General features: G+C 47.7%; 1 protein-coding gene across 1 annotated transcript; it reads right to left on the reverse strand.

The window, feature by feature from the left end:
• Positions 1–10994: 10994 nt before the first annotated feature.
• Positions 10995–15222, reverse strand: LOC143280313 (uncharacterized). The gene is made up of 2 exons (XM_076584945.1): positions 14911–15222; positions 10995–14594 (listed from the first exon to the last, which is right to left on the reverse strand). Exons 1-2 carry the CDS (start codon positions 15220–15222, stop codon positions 10995–10997), a joined length of 3912 nt encoding a protein of 1303 aa, XP_076441060.1.
• Between the last annotated feature and the right edge of the window lie 1609 nt (positions 15223–16831).

Below are 16831 nucleotides of genomic sequence, written 5' to 3' on the forward strand. Positions count from 1 at the left end.
CACACTGCGACAAAACAGACCAGAGCCAACAACTGTGTCAGTGTAGAATGTCACACACACTGCGACAAAACAGACCAGAGCCAACAACTGTGTCAGTGTAGAATGTCACACACACTGCGACAAAACTGACCAGAGCCAACAACTGTGTCAGTGTAGAATGTCACACACACTGCGACAAAACTGACCAGAGCCAACAACTGTGTCAGTGTAGAATGTCACACACACTGCGACAAAACAGACCAGAGCCAACAACTGTGTCAGTGTAGAATGTCACACACACTGCGACAAAACAGACCAGAGCCAACAACTGTGTCAGTGTAGAATGTCACACACACTGCGACAAAACAGACCAGAGCCAACAACTGTGTCAGTGTAGAATGTCACACACACTGCGACAAAACAGACCAGAGCCAACAACTGTGTCAGTGTAGAATGTCACACACACTGCGACAAAACTGACCAGAGCCAACAACTGTGTCAGTGTAGAATGTCACACACACTGCGACAAAACAGACCAGAGCCAACAACTGTGTCAGTGTAGAATGTCACACACACTGCGACAAAACTGACCAGAGCCAACAACTGTGTCAGTGTAGAATGTCACACACACTGCGACAAAACAGACCAGAGCCAACAACTGTGTCAGTGTAGAATGTCACACACACTGCGACAAAACTGACCAGAGCCAACAACTGTGTCAGTGTAGAATGTCACACACACTGCGACAAAACTGACCAGAGCCAACAACTGTGTCAGTGTAGAATGTCACACACACTGCGACAAAACAGACCAGAGCCAACAACTGTGTCAGTGTAGAATGTCACACACACTGCGACAAAACTGACCAGAGCCAACAACTGTGTCAGTGTAGAATGTCACACACACTGCGACAAAACTGACCAGAGCCAACAACTGTGTCAGTGTAGAATGTCACACACACTGCGACAAAACTGACCAGAGCCAACAACTGTGTCAGTGTAGAATGTCACACACACTGCGACAAAACAGACCAGAGCCAACAACTGTGTCAGTGTAGAATGTCACACACACTGCGACAAAACTGACCAGAGCCAACAACTGTGTCAGTGTAGAATGTCACACACACTGCGACAAAACTGACCAGAGCCAACAACTGTGTCAGTGTAGAATGTCACACACACTGCGACAAAACAGACCAGAGCCAACAACTGTGTCAGTGTAGAATGTCACACACACTGCGACAAAACTGACCAGAGCCAACAACTGTGTCAGTGTAGAATGTCACACACACTGCGACAAAACAGACCAGAGCCAACAATTGTGTCAGTGTAGAATGTCACACACACTGTGACAAAACTGACCAGAGCCAACAACTGTGTCAGTGTAGAATGTCACACACACTGCGACAAAACTGACCAGAGCCAACAACTGTGTCAGTGTAGAATGTCACACACACTGCGACAAAACTGACCAGAGCCAACAACTGTGTCAGTGTAGAATGTCACACACACTGCGACAAAACTGACCAGAGCCAACAACTGTGTCAGTGTAGAATGTCACACACACTGCGACAAAACAGAGCCGAGCCAACAACTGTGTCAGTGGAGAACGTCACACACACTGCAAAAAAACAGACCAGAGCCAACAACTGTGTCAGTGTAGACTGTCACACACACTGCGACAAAACAGACCAGAGCTAACAACTGTGTCAGTGTAGAATGTCACACACACTGCGACAAAACTGACCAGAGCCAACAACTGTGTCAGTGTAGAATGTCACACACACTGCGACAAAACAGACCAGAGCCAACAACTGTTTCAGTGTGGAATGTCACACACACTGTGACAAAACTGACTAGAGCCAACAACTGTGTTAGTGTAGAATGTCAGACACTCTGCGATAAAACAGACCAGAGCCAACAACTGTGTAAGTGTAGAATGTCACACACACTGCGACAAAATTTACCAGTGCCAACAACTGTGTCAGTGTAGAATGTCACACACACTGCGAGAAAACTTACCAGAGCCAACAGCTGTGTCAGTGTAGAATGTCAGACACACTGCGACAAAATTAACCAGAGCCAACAACTGTGTCAGTGTAGAATGTCACACACACTGCGACAAAACTGACCAGAGCCATCAACTGTGTCAGTGTAGAATGTCACACACACTGCGACAAAACTGACCAGAGCCAACAACTGTGTCAGTGTAGAATGTCACACACACTGCGACAAAACAGACCAGAGCCAACAACTGTGTCAGTGTAGAATGTCACACACACTGCGACAAAACAGACCAGAGCCAACAACTGTGTCAGTGTAGAATGTCACACACACTGCGACAAAACAGACCAGAGCCAACAACTGTGTCAGTGTAGAATGTCACACACACTGCGACAAAACTGACCAGAGCCAACAACTGTGTCAGTGTAGAATGTCACACACACTGCGACAAAACAGACCAGAGCCAACAACTGTGTCAGTGTAGAATGTCACACACACTGCGACAAAACAGACCAGAGCCAACAACTGTGTCAGTGTAGAATGTCACACACACTGCGACAAAACTGACCAGAGCCAACAACTGTGTCAGTGTAGAATGTCACACACACTGCGACAAAACTGACCAGAGCCAACAACTGTGTCAGTGTAGAATGTCACACACACTGCGACAAAACAGACCAGAGCCAACAACTGTGTCAGTGTAGAATGTCACACACACTGCGACAAAACAGACCAGAGCCAACAACTGTGTCAGTGTAGAATGTCACACACACTGCGACAAAACAGACCAGAGCCAACAACTGTGTCAGTGTAGAATGTCACACACACTGCGACAAAACTGACCAGAGCCAACAACTGTGTCAGTGTAGAATGTCACACACACTGCGACAAAACTGACCAGAGCCAACAACTGTGTCAGTGTAGAATGTCACACACACTGCGACAAAACAGACCAGAGCCAACAACTGTGTCAGTGTAGAATGTCACACACACTGCGACAAAACAGACCAGAGCCAACAACTGTGTCAGTGTAGAATGTCACACACACTGCGACAAAACTGACCAGAGCCAACAACTGTGTCAGTGTAGAATGTCACACACACTGCGACAAAACTGACCAGAGCCAACAACTGTGTCAGTGTAGAATGTCACACACACTGCGAAAAAACAGAGCAGAGCCAACAACTGTGTCAGTGTAGAACGTCACACATACTGCGACAAAACAGAGCAGAGGCAACAACTGTGTCAGTGTAGAACGTCACACACACTGCGAAAAAACAGACCAGAGCCAACAACTGTGACAGTGTAAAATGCCACACACACTGCGGGAAAACTGACCAGAGCCAACAAATGTGTCAGTGTAGAATGTCACACACACTGCGAGAAAACTGACCAGATCCAACAAATGTGTCAGTGGAGAAGGTCACACACACTGCGACAAAACAGACCAGAGCAAACAACTGTGTCAGTGTAGAATGTCACACACACTGCGACAAAACAGACCAGAGCAAACAACTGTGTCAGTGTAGAATGTCACACACACTGCGACAAAACAGACCTGAGTCAACAAATGTGTCAGTGTAGAATGTCACACACACTGCGACAAAACTGACCAGAGCCAACAACTGTGTCAGTGTAGAATGTCACACACACTGCGACAAAACTGACCAGAGCCAACAACTGTGTCAGTGTAGAATGTCACACACACTGCGACAAAACTGACCAGAGCCAACAACTGTGTCAGTGTAGAATGTCACACACACTGCGACAAAACAGACCAGAGCCAACAACTGTGTCAGTGTAGAATGTCACACACACTGCGACAAAACAGACCAGAGCCAACAACTGTGTCAGTGTAGAATGTCACACACACTGCGACAAAACAGACCAGAGCCAACAACTGTGTCAGTGTAGAATGTCACACACACTGCGACAAAACTGACCAGAGCCAACAACTGTGTCAGTGTAGAATGTCACACACACTGCGACAAAACTGACCAGAGCCAACAACTGTGTCAGTGTAGAATGTCACACACACTGCGACAAAACAGACCAGAGCAACAACTGTGTCAGTGTAGAATGTCACACACACTGCGACAAAACAGACCAGAGCCAACAACTGTGTCAGTGTAGAATGTCACACACACTGCGACAAAACTGACCAGAGCCAACAACTGTGTCAGTGTAGAATGTCACACACACTGCGACAAAACTGACCAGAGCCAACAACTGTGTCAGTGTAGAATGTCACACACACTGCGAGAAAACTGACCAGAGCCAACAACTGTGTCAGTGTAGAATGTCACACACACTGCGACAAAACAGACCAGAGCCAACAACTGTGTCAGTGTAGAAGGTCACACACACTGCGACAAAACAGACCAGAGCCAACAACTGTGTCAGTGTAGAATGTCACACACACTGCGACAAAACAGACCAGAGCCAACAACTGTGTCAGTGTAGAATGTCACACACACTGCGACAAAACTGACCAGAGCCAACAACTGTGTCAGTGTAGAATGTCACACACACTGCGACAAAACTGACCAGAGCCAACAACTGTGTCAGTGTAGAATGTCACACACACTGCGACAAAACAGACCAGAGCCAACAACTGTGTCAGTGTAGAATGTCACACACACTGCGACAAAACAGACCAGAGCCAACAACTGTGTCAGTGTAGAATGTCACACACACTGCGACAAAACAGACCAGAGCCAACAACTGTGTCAGTGTAGAATGTCACACACACTGCGACAAAACTGACCAGAGCCAACAACTGTGTCAGTGTAGAATGTCACACACACTGCGACAAAACTAGACCAGAGCCAACAACTGTGTCAGTGTAGAATGTCACACACACTGCGACAAAACTGACCAGAGCCAACAACTGTGTCAGTGTAGAATGTCACACACACTGCGACAAAACTGACCAGAGCCAACAACTGTGTCAGTGTAGAATGTCACACACACTGCGACAAAACAGACCAGAGCCAACAACTGTGTCAGTGTAGAATGTCACACACACTGCGACAAAACTGACCAGAGCCAACAACTGTGTCAGTGTAGAATGTCACACACACTGCGACAAAACAGACCAGAGCCAACAACTGTGTCAGTGTAGAATGTCACACACACTGCGAGAAAACTGACCAGAGCCAACAACTGTGTCAGTGTAGAATGTCACACACACTGCGACAAAACAGACCAGAGCCAACAACTGTGTCAGTGTAGAATGTCACACACACTGCGACAAAACTGACCAGAGCCAACAACTGTGTCAGTGTAGAATGTCACACACACTGCGACAAAAACTGACCAGAGCCAACAACTGTGTCAGTGTAGAATGTCACACACACTGCGACAAAACTGACCAGAGCCAACAACTGTGTCAGTGTAGAATGTCACACACACTGCGACAAAACTTACCAGAGCCAACAACTGTGTCAGTGTAGAATGTCACACACACTGCGACAAAACAGACCAGAGCCAACAACTGTGTCAGTGTAGAACGTCACACACACTGCGACAAAACAGAGCAGAGCCAACAACTGTGTCAGTGTAGAATGTCACACACACTGCGAAAAACAACAGACGAGAGCCAACAACTGTGTCAGTGTAGAATGTCACACACACTGCGACAAAATAGACCAGAGCCAACAACTGTGTCAGTGTAGAATGTTACACACACTGCGATAAAACGGACCAGAGCCAACAACTGTGTCAGTGTAGAATGTCACACACACTGCGACAAAACTTACCAGAGCCAACAACTGTCAGTGAAGATTGTCACACACACTACGACAAAACAGACCAGAGCCAACAATTGTGTCAGTGTAGAATGTCACACACACTGCGAAATAACTTACCAGAGCCAACAACTGTGTCAGTGTAGAATGTCACACACACTGCGATAAAACAGACCAGAGCCAACAACTGTGTCAGTGTAGAATGTCACACAAACTGCGACAAAACTGACCAGAGCCAACAACTGTGTTAGTGTAGAATGTCACACACACTGCGACAAAACAGACCAGAGCCAACAACTGTGTCAGTGTAGAATGTCACACACACTGCGACAAAACTTACCAGAGCCAACAACTGTGTCAGTGTAGAATGTCACACACACTGCGACAAAACTGACCAGAGCCATCAACTGTGTCAGTGTAGAATGTCACACACACTGCGACAAAACTGACCAGAGCCAACAACTGTGTCAGTGTAGAATGTCACACACACTGCGAAAAAACAGAGCAGAGCCAACAACTGTGTCAGTGTAGAACGTCACACACACTGCGACAAAAGAGAAAAGAGCCAACAACTGTGTCAGTGTAGAATGTTACACACACTGCGATAAAACGGACCAGAGCCAACAACTGTGTCAGTGTAGAATGTCACACACACTGCGACAAAACTGACCAGAGCCAACAACTGTCAGTGTAGATTGTCACACACACTGCGACTAAACAGAGCAGAGCCAACACCTGTGTCAGTGTAGAACGTCACACACTGCAAAAAAACAGACCAGAGCCAACAACTGTGTCAGTGTAGAATGTCACACACACTGCGACAAAACAGACCAGAGCTAACAACTGTGTCAGTGTAGAATGTCACACACACTGCGACAAAACTGACCAGAGCCAACAACTGTGTCAGTGTAGAATGTCACACACACTGCGACAAAATAGACCAGAGCCAACAACTGTGTCAGTGTAGAATGTTACACACACTGCGATAAAACGGACCAGAGCCAACAACTGTGTCAGTGTAGAATGTCACACACACTGCGACAAAATTTACCAGAGCCAACAACTGTCAGTGTAGATTGTCACACACACTGCGACAAAACAGACCAGAGCCAACAATTGTGTCAGAGTAGAATGTCACACACACTGCGAAAAAACTTACCAGAGCCAACAACTGTGTCAGTGTAGAATGTCACACACACTGCGATAAAACAGACCAGAGCCAACAACTGTGTCAGTGTAGAATGTCACACAAACTGCGAGAAAACTGACCAGAGCCAACAACTGTGTCAGTGTAGAATGTCACACACACTGCGACAAAACACACCAGAGCCAACAACTGTGTCAGTGTAGAATGTCACACACACTGCGACAAAACTGACCAGAGCCAACAACTGTGTCAGTGTAGAATGTCACACACACTGCGAAAAAAACTGACCAGAGCCAACAACTGTGTCAGTGTAGAATGTCACACACACTGCGACAAAACTGACCAGAGCCAACAACTGTGTCAGTGTAGAATGTCACACACACTGCGACAAAACTGACCAGAGCCAACAACTGTGTCAGTGTAGAATGTCACACACACTGCGAAAAAACAGAGCAGAGCCAACAACTGTGTCAGTGTAGAACGTCACACACACTGCGACAAAACAGAGCATAGCCAACAACTGTGTCAGTGTAGAACGTCACACACACTGCAAAAAAACAAACAGACCAGAGCCAACAACTGTGTCAGTGTAGAATGTCACACACACTGCGACAAAATAGACCAGAGCCAACAACTGTGTCAGTGTAGAATGTTACACACACTGCGATAAAACGGACCAGAGCCAACAACTGTGTCAGTGTAGAATGTCACACACACTGCGACAAAACTTACCAGAGCCAACAACTGTCAGTGAAGATTGTCACACACACTACGACAAAACAGACCAGAGCCAACAATTGTGTCAGTGTAGAATGTCACACACACTGCGAAATAACTTACCAGAGCCAACAACTGTGTCAGTGTAGAATGTCACACACACTGCGATAAAACAGACCAGAGCCAACAACTGTGTCAGTGTAGAATGTCACACAAACTGCGACAAAACTGACCAGAGCCAACAACTGTGTTAGTGTAGAATGTCACACACACTGCGACAAAACAGACCAGAGCCAACAACTGTGTCAGTGTAGAATGTCACACACACTGCGACAAAACTTACCAGAGCCAACAACTGTGTCAGTGTAGAATGTCACACACACTGCGACAAAACTGACCAGAGCCATCAACTGTGTCAGTGTAGAATGTCACACACACTGCGACAAAACTGACCAGAGCCAACAACTCTGTCAGTATAGAATGTCACACACACTACGACAAAACAGACAAGAGCCAAGAACTGTGTCAGTGTAGAAGGTCACACATATTGCGACAAAACAGACCAGAGCCAACAACTGTTTCAGTGTAGAATGTCACACACACTGCGACAAAACTGATTAGAGCCAACAACTGTTTCAGTGTAGAATGTCACACACACTGCGATAAAACAGACCAGAGCCAACAACTGTGTCAGTGTAAAATGTCACATACACTGCGACAAAACTGACCAGTGCCAACAACTGTGTCAGTGTAGAATGTCACACACATTGCGACAAAACTTACGAGAGCCAACAACTGTATCAGTGTAGAATGTCACACACACTGCGACAAAACAGACCAGTGCCAACAATTGTGTCAGAGTAGAATGTCACACACACTGCGAAAAAACTTACCAGAGCCAACAACTGTGTCAGTGTAGAATGTCACACACACTGCGATAAAACAGACCAGAGCCAACAACTGTGTCAGTGTAGAATGTCACACAAACTGCGACAAAACTGACCAGAGCCAACAACTGTGTCAGTGTAGAATGTCACACACACTGCGACAAAACAGAACAGAGCCAACAACTGTGTCAGTGTAGAATGTCACACACACTGCGACAAAACTGACCAGAGCCAACAACTGTGTCAGTGTAGAATGTCACACACACTGCGACAAAACTGACGAGAGCCAACAACTCTGTCAGTGTAGAATGTCACACACACTGCGAAAAAACTTACCAGAGCCAACAACTGTGTCAGTGTAGAATGTCACACACACTGCGATAAAACAGACCAGAGCCAACAACTGTGGCAGTGTAGAATGTCACACAAACTGCGACAAAACTGACCAGAGCCAACAACTGTGTCAGTGTAGAATGTCACACACACTGCGACAAAACAGACCAGAGCCAACAACTGTGTCAGTGTAGAATGTCACACACACTGCGAGAAAACAGACCAGAGCCAACAACTGTTTCAGTGTAGAATGTCACATTGTCACGCTCTGTAAGAGAGCGGACTAGAAACCCCCACCCAGCCCAGCACTAACACCCAGACAACACAAACACAGACTACAACAATCCGGGGTTCACATACATTTGTTTAATCACACACCTAGCTTGCCCACAAACAATAACCACAACCCCAGCTGCAACAACACTTAAATAACAATGGATAAATATAACACACACACACAAAAAAACAAACCCACACACACAAAAAAACCCCAGAGCTTTAAGATAAGGAAACAAGCACAACGTTAATGCTGTCGTGACGACGACGACGAACAGTAAGTGACGACGACGAAGAACAGCGACGACGAACACGAAGAACGGCGACGACGAAAACGAAGAACAGTGACGACGAACACGAAGAACAGCGACGACGAACACGAAGAACGGCGACGACGAAGACGAAGAGCAGTGACGAGGAAGACGAAGAGCAGAACACCCAGACAGCTGAGCGCCAGGCCAGAGAACGCTGGCGACGGAAGCCAGCGGCAGGCGGCAGCAGCCAACGGAGGCCTGGACCAAGGAAGTCAAAGGCAGGCAGAGGGGTTCCCGGGAGACAGTGGAGGGTCAGTGGAAGAGTAGGGAAGTCCGTGGATAAACACGAAAGTGGGAACACTGAAACCACTGTATATAATCTATTATCCACTGGTAGGATTCACTTTTGGACAACCCCAATTAAACAACCTAAATGTACCCAGCCCAGAATTCGTAAAGAAAACAAATCTTACAAAATTTCAGTTTAACCCCTCCCTGATCAACACATGGGCTACAGAATAGATCAATTTTACTCAGCTGCGCTATTTCGGAAGTTTAAAAGGCTGACAACAACCACACCCAAGAGCAAGGATAACGGAAAAGGATAAGGGGGTAGTTTGGAATATTCTAGCTTATGTATCATATATAATACAGTGACACACATACACACTCATTAATAGAACTAATAACTGAAAGGGTTCACAAGGAAAACTTAAATCTAGATTTTACGGTTGAACCCTTTAATACACGTAACAAATATTTTATCACATTCTTATAAAATTTATGTCTAAAAATGCATACGCATCCTACAAATGCACATAAAAGAGCAAAGTATTATATTTACTTAAATATTCTCTCTCTCTCTCTCTCTCTCTCTCTCTCTCATTCACGGACATGAACACAAGACAGACAGACAGAACACAGGTTAGGACTGTCTTTACAGTCTCCTCTTACCTTCCAGAGAGGTACCACTACCCCAAAGCTGGAAGTTCACACAGAGCACACAGAGACCACGACCACTCGGAGGAAACTGATCCCCACTACAAGCGTCGAAATGGGCAAACAGCCCTGAAGAGAGCCAAAGACTGGCACGGCTGCCTCCTCTGACAGTCGCGGGCGAAAAGCCCAGAATCTTGTCATTTGTTGACAAGGAAGAGGCTGATCTCAGTTCAGTGACAGCCTGAACTGAGACCGAGACAGACTGAAAATCTCGTGCCAACCGCACAACCCACACTGCTCTCTAGCTAGATGGGGTGGGTGAACGAGGGGGTTGAGCACTTATTTGTCATGAGATGTGACAACAGCCCCCCTCACAAGTTCAAACGAAGATTGAAACTTCTTTATAACTATGTCACACAGAATGACAAACACAATAACACGCATTCCCACTGCCGTATCATCCACAATGTCTTCTCAAACAGACATATGCCAAGGCACTGCCCTCCTGAAACTAAATGTAAGGAAAAGGCAAAACAATTAAATGAAAAAACAACAACATCGTCAAAACTATGAAGTCTGGAATAACAGGATGAATTGCAAATTATAGAATTGCCAACCTTACCAACTAATAAGTAGTATTAAAAGATACACATGGCCAGTATACAGCTGCCTCATTCAGGTGTTAACACTCAAACTGGGCCGTATCCAGATCATATTTCATCCATCTCTGGCAGACGACTGAGGAAGTCAGCACCAACGTTTTCTTTGCCAGGAATGGCTTGCACCCTGAACGAGAAAGGCTGCAACTGTAGAGCCCAGCGCGTCAGTCTGCCGCTGACCGTTTTGGCCCTGTCTAGATATTGCAGCGGTGCATGGTCCACCTGGACGACAAACTCCTTCCCGTAGAGGTAGGGTTCAAACCTCTGAATACCCCACACAAGAGCCAGGCATTCCTTTTCAATTGTGGGGTAATTGCGTTCGGCTGGGCTCAATTTCTTACTGGCACACGCCACTGGTTGAGCACCCATACCTTGATCTTGGAGCAGAAGAGCTCCCAACCCCACGTTCGAAGCGTCAGTCCGCAGTATGAAAGGCTTGGACAGATCGGGGAGACAGCAAACTGGCCTACTGCAGAGGATTTGTTTGAGCTGCAGAAAAGCTCTCTCGCAGTACTCATCCCAGATAACTTTGTTTGGCTCCTTGCTCTTGGTTTTCTCAGTCAAGGGAAGAGCGATTTCCGCAAACTGAGGAACGAACCTCCTGTAGAACCCCACGAGGCCCAGAAACCCTCGGAGCTGTCGTTTCGTACAGGGACGAGGTGATTCTCGGATCTTCTCCATTTTTTCTGCATCTGGCCAAATTTTCCCAGCACCCACATGGTGACCCAGATAGTCTAACTCCCTGTGGCCGAGAAAACATTTGGAGGGCCGTGCTGTCAGTTTGCAATCACGCAACCGGGAAAACACGCTGCGTAAGAGCCTTAGATGCCGTGTTTCATCAGCGGAGGAGATGAGAACATCGTCCATGAAGTTGTCCACGTCCGGGCTGTTGAGAGGCAGTACTAACTTCCGCATCATGCGGGAAAATACTGCGCCAGCAGTTTTGAGGCCGAACGGCATTACACACCACTGGAAGTGTCCCTGAGGAGTAGTGAAAGCTGTTTTAGGGCGATCAGCTTCTGCCACGGGGATCTGCCAGTACCCCTTTGAAAGGTCTAGCTTCGAGAACACCTTTTTCCCTGATAACCGGGAAAACAGTGCCTCTACATCTGGCATTGGTTCAGCATCAAACACGGTTATCTTATTGATGCGACGGAAATCGACGCAAAACCGTACCTTCCCATCTTTCTTCTTTACGAGGACGATAGGAGAGGAGTATGGGGACGAGGATGGCTCTATCACGCCCATCTTCAACATTTGTTGGACCTCCTCTTGAATCGTCTCACGTTGGGAGTAGGGCAGTGGATACTGCTTAGCCCTAATAGGGGTGTCGGAGGTGAGATTGAGCGTGCATGTCTCGAGGTTCGTACAGGCAGGCAAGTCAGTGAGAACGTCCCTAAACCCTCGAGTCATTTCACGAATGGCCTCTTTCAGTGAGGAGTTATCAGCGGCCAGCACAACATCCTCCGGACCTTCAGTTGCCTCCAGGGGCATGAGTGGAATGTCGCGTTCCACTGTCCTCGTTCCTTCCCAGACCTCTGGGTCTTCAATCACAGCCAGAGCCACAGTCCCTCGAGGAGTGCGCTCAATGTATTCTTTCAGCAGATTGGCGTGGTACAGCTTTTCTTTCTCGCCAATCCGAACGCAATAATCTGCGATGCCCACACGACGCAGAACAGTGTATGGACCCTGCCATTCAAGTTCCAGTTTGTTCTGTTTGGTGGGGCGAAGGAGAAGTACTTTGCTCCCCTCAGCGAACTGTCTTTGCTTTGCTTTGGCATCAAAATAACCCTTGTACCGCCTTGAGGCCCTTTCGAGGTTTTGCTGAGCAATGGTACAGGACTCTGCGATTCTGTTTCGCAGTTCTACCACGTATTCAGCAGCAGTCTGAATTTCTGGCCTCTCAGGGTGGAGCCAGTGTTCTCTGAGGATCTGCATGGGACCCCGTACTGTTCTCCCATAGAGCAGCTCGAAAGGCGAGTAGCCAGTGCTCTCCTGGGGAACTTCTCTGTAGGCAAATAACAGAGCGGGAATCCAGCGGTCCCAGGCTCGAGGTTTCTCGTACGATAGTCTCCGCAGCATTGCCTTCAAAGTAGCGTTAAAACGCTCCACCAACCCGTTGCACTGAGCGTGGTAGGGGGTTGTGGTCAAGCCCCGCACAGACAGAAGGCGATAGACTTCCTGCATGACACTGCCTGTGAACTGAGAACCACGATCAGTCAAAACCTCAGCAGGAACACCTGTTCGTGTCCACATGGTGAACAACGCCTCAGCCACAGTTTCAGCCGAAACGTGTTTGAGAGCGACAGCTTCTGGGTACCTGGTCGCATAGTCGACCATTGTTAAAATGTACCTGTTGCCAGACTCAGATGAAGGGGATATAGGTCCTACAATGTCGACAGCTACACGACTGAAGGGCTCTGAAATGAGGGGCATCTTGACGAGTGGCACTTTCGGGACTCGACCCTTAGCTACCGTCTTCTGGCATCTGTCACAAGAACGGACGAAACGCCGAATGTCAGCACACATGCCAGGCCAGTAGAAATGTGGGAAAACTCTTCCCTGCGTGCGCTTAACCCCAAGATGACCCGACATGGGGGCTTCATGGGCAAGAAGCAACACTGTGGAACGCAGTTCCTTAGGAACACAGATTTGGGTTGCTTCCCCCCGATGGTCCTTGAAACGCCGCATCAGTATTCCCTGCTTCCTGAAGTACATGACCTCTCCAGATCGTGTCTTTTTGACGGCTTTAGACACAGCCAGCTCCCGAGCCTGACACAGGTCAGGATCGCTATCCTGCTGATGCTCTAGGTCCTGTCTAGACACATGGATCTGGATGTCCTTGACAGGCAAGGGAGGTAACTCTTTAGCCCTGGCAGCTGCTTGGGCCCGCGTCTCCACAGCACCCACAAGACTGGCGTCCGAGTAAACTGGCACGGGCACTGAAGTGCCATTCTCGCGCCAGGCAGTATTGCCAATAAGGACCTCTTCCACAGGAGCCTCCATTACAGCCACGTCTAGCCTGCCTTCCACGAAAGGAGACTGGAAATCTACTCTGGCGATGGGTAGGACAGAGGTGCATCTCGATTCGGCCAGCACCACACGGACAGTCGCTCCAGTGAAAGAATCTGGACTGACCAGATGGCGTGCAACGACAACCATGTGAGCTCCGGTGTCTCGCAAAGCCGGGACTGAAACCCCGTTGACGAAAGCCTCACATCGTGGCGAGTACTGCTTTGCAGCACAGTTAACGCAAAGAGATGGAGGTGGGGAATGGGAACCCTGCTGCAGAAAGCTCGGCTGTGCAATTAGGGAAACCTTCTTCCGCTGGCGGCACTCTTTGGCCACATGTCCAAGTTTCCCGCAGAGGAAACAGGTAACTCCTCTAGTGCCCTCGACACCCCTTGAGCTGTCGCTAAGAGCGGAACTACTTTGTCCAAGAGATGCGGCCTTTTGCTCCGCATGAGGTTTGGCACCAAGACCCTGATCCCTGGATTTCTTGGAAGCTCGTGCCTCACTCTCAGCCATCCGTCCTGCTCTCCTGGCACTGACAACCTTCGAGGTAATGCGTGCTACCTCCTCCACCCTATCTGGTTCCTCACGCTTAACCTCACTGACGAGGTCAGGGTTAAGGGTAGCTAGGAACTGTTCCTGAGGAACAAGTCCCTTAGGTCCTCAGCACTGTCGTAATCGCGACCAGCAGCTGTGCACCAGCGAGACAGACAGACCTTAAGCCTTCCAGAAACTGGATAAAGGTCTCTTCTGCAAGCTTCCGCATCGATCGGAAACGCTTGCAGTACGCATGGGCATCTAGCCGAAACTCGCGGAGTAAAGCAGCTTTCAATGACTCATAGTCATGAAGTCTCTCCGGAGGCACTCGCAGACAAGCGTCCCTAGCTCGACCTTGTAACAAGGTTACCAAGCGAGCTGCCCATGAACTTGGCTTCCACTTATTGAGAAGCGCTACCCTCTCAAAATGGGTCAGGAAGTCGTCGAAGTCACCCTTCCCATCGTAAGGAGCAAGGGAAAACGGTTGGCTTATTTGAGCCTCGACCTCTTCTTGCTTTAATTCCATCTTCCTTTCAAACCGCTGCCTATCCTCCTCATCCCTCTTCTCCCTATACCGTCTTTCCTCTTCCCTATATTCATCCTCCCTGTGATCCCTCCAGCGCCTGTAACGGCGCTCTTCCTCCCTATTTGCGCGCTCTTCCTCCTTAGCAGCAGCATCAACCACAAACCGTGCAAGGGCCTCACCAGTCAAACCCATGTCAGCACCCATGGCTTTGAATTTTGTGTAAGGATCCTGGTGAGATAGAGGAACAGTGTCCCCTTTCCTTCCATCATCAGACAGATTACCTGGGTCATCCTCTTTCAGTTGACCCCGTATCCATCCAGACAAACCTGACTTATCTATCTGAGAAGGAGTAGAGGTACTCGACTTATCCATCTGGGACTTTGACCCGGGAGTGACGGCCGCAGCCGTTTGTCGCCGAGTGGGCATTTCTTTCCCCTTTTTTTCTGTTTTTTTTTTTTTTTTTTTTTTTTCTCCCCCTCGCAGAGTGCGAGAAAGGCCAACCAAACTCGGCCAAAATCAACAGCCAAAATCAAGTGCCTGAACAACAGCTAACTTTTTGAACAGGTAAGGTGTCTATCTTAACCTCACCCAAACATTCTTCCAGTGACACAGCATAATTTTAATCAGATATCATATGTACACAGGTAACAGACAAAACGATTACACCCACCCCCCTCCCACTCTAACCTAACGTACCCCGCATCTCCACCAATTTGTCACGCTCTGGACTAGAAACCCCCACCCAGCCCAGCACTAACACCCAGACAACACAAACACAGACTACAACAATCCGGGGTTCACATACATTTGTTTAATCACACACCTAGCTTGCCCACAAACAATAACCACAACCCCAGCTGCAACAACACTTAAATAACAATGGATAAATATAACACACACACACAAAAAAACAAACCCACACACACAAAAAAACCCAGAGCTTTAAGATAAGGAAACAAGCACAACGTTAATGCTGTCGTGACGACGACGACGAACAGTAAGTGACGACGACGAAGAACAGCGACGACGAACACGAAGAACGGCGACGACGAACACGAAGAACAGTGACGACGAACACGAAGAACAGCGACGACGAACACGAAGAACGGCGACGACGAAGACGAAGAGCAGTGACGAGGAAGACGAAGAGCAGAACACCCAGACAGCTGAGCGCCAGGCCAGAGAACGCTGGCGACGGAAGCCAGCGGCAGGAGCCAACGGAGGCCTGGACCAAGGAAGTCAAAGGCAGGCAGAGGGGTTCCCAGGGAGACAGTGGAGGGTCAGTGGAAGAGTAGGGAAGTCCGTGGATAAACACGAAAGTGGGAACACTGAAACCACTGTATATAATCTATTATCCACTGGTAGGATTCACTTTTGGACAACCCCAATTAAACAACCTAAATGTACCCAGCCCAGAATTCGTAAAGAAAACAAATCTTACAAAATTTCAGTTTAACCCCTCCCTGATCAACACATGGGCTACAGAATAGATCAATTTTACTCAGCTGCGCTATTTCGGAAGTTTAAAAGGCTGACAACAACCACACCCAAGAGCAAGGATAACGGAAAAGGATAAGGGGGTAGTTTGGAATATTCTAGCTTATGTATCATATATAATACAGTGACACACATACACACTCATTAATAGAACTAATAACTGAAAGGGTCACAAGGAAAACTTAAATCTAGATTTTACGGTTGAACCCTTTAATACACGTAACAAATATTTTATCACATTCTTATAAAATTTATGTCTAAAAATGCATACGCATCCTACAAATGCACATAAAAGAGCAAAGTATTATATTTACTT

Source organism: Babylonia areolata, chromosome 3 (assembly GCF_041734735.1).
Source record: "Babylonia areolata isolate BAREFJ2019XMU chromosome 3, ASM4173473v1, whole genome shotgun sequence".
NCBI lineage: Eukaryota > Metazoa > Mollusca > Gastropoda > Neogastropoda > Buccinidae > Babylonia > Babylonia areolata.

Coding starts and splice junctions, on each gene's coding strand:
- LOC143280313 (XM_076584945.1), bottom strand. CDS start 15,222: ATGGGTGCTGACATGGGTTTGACTGGTGAGGCCCTTGCACGGTTTGTG. Junction 14,595..14,910: donor TCCTGACCCATTTTGAGAGG/GTAGCGCTTCTC, acceptor CTTGTTCCTCAG/GAACAGTTCCTAGCTACCCT.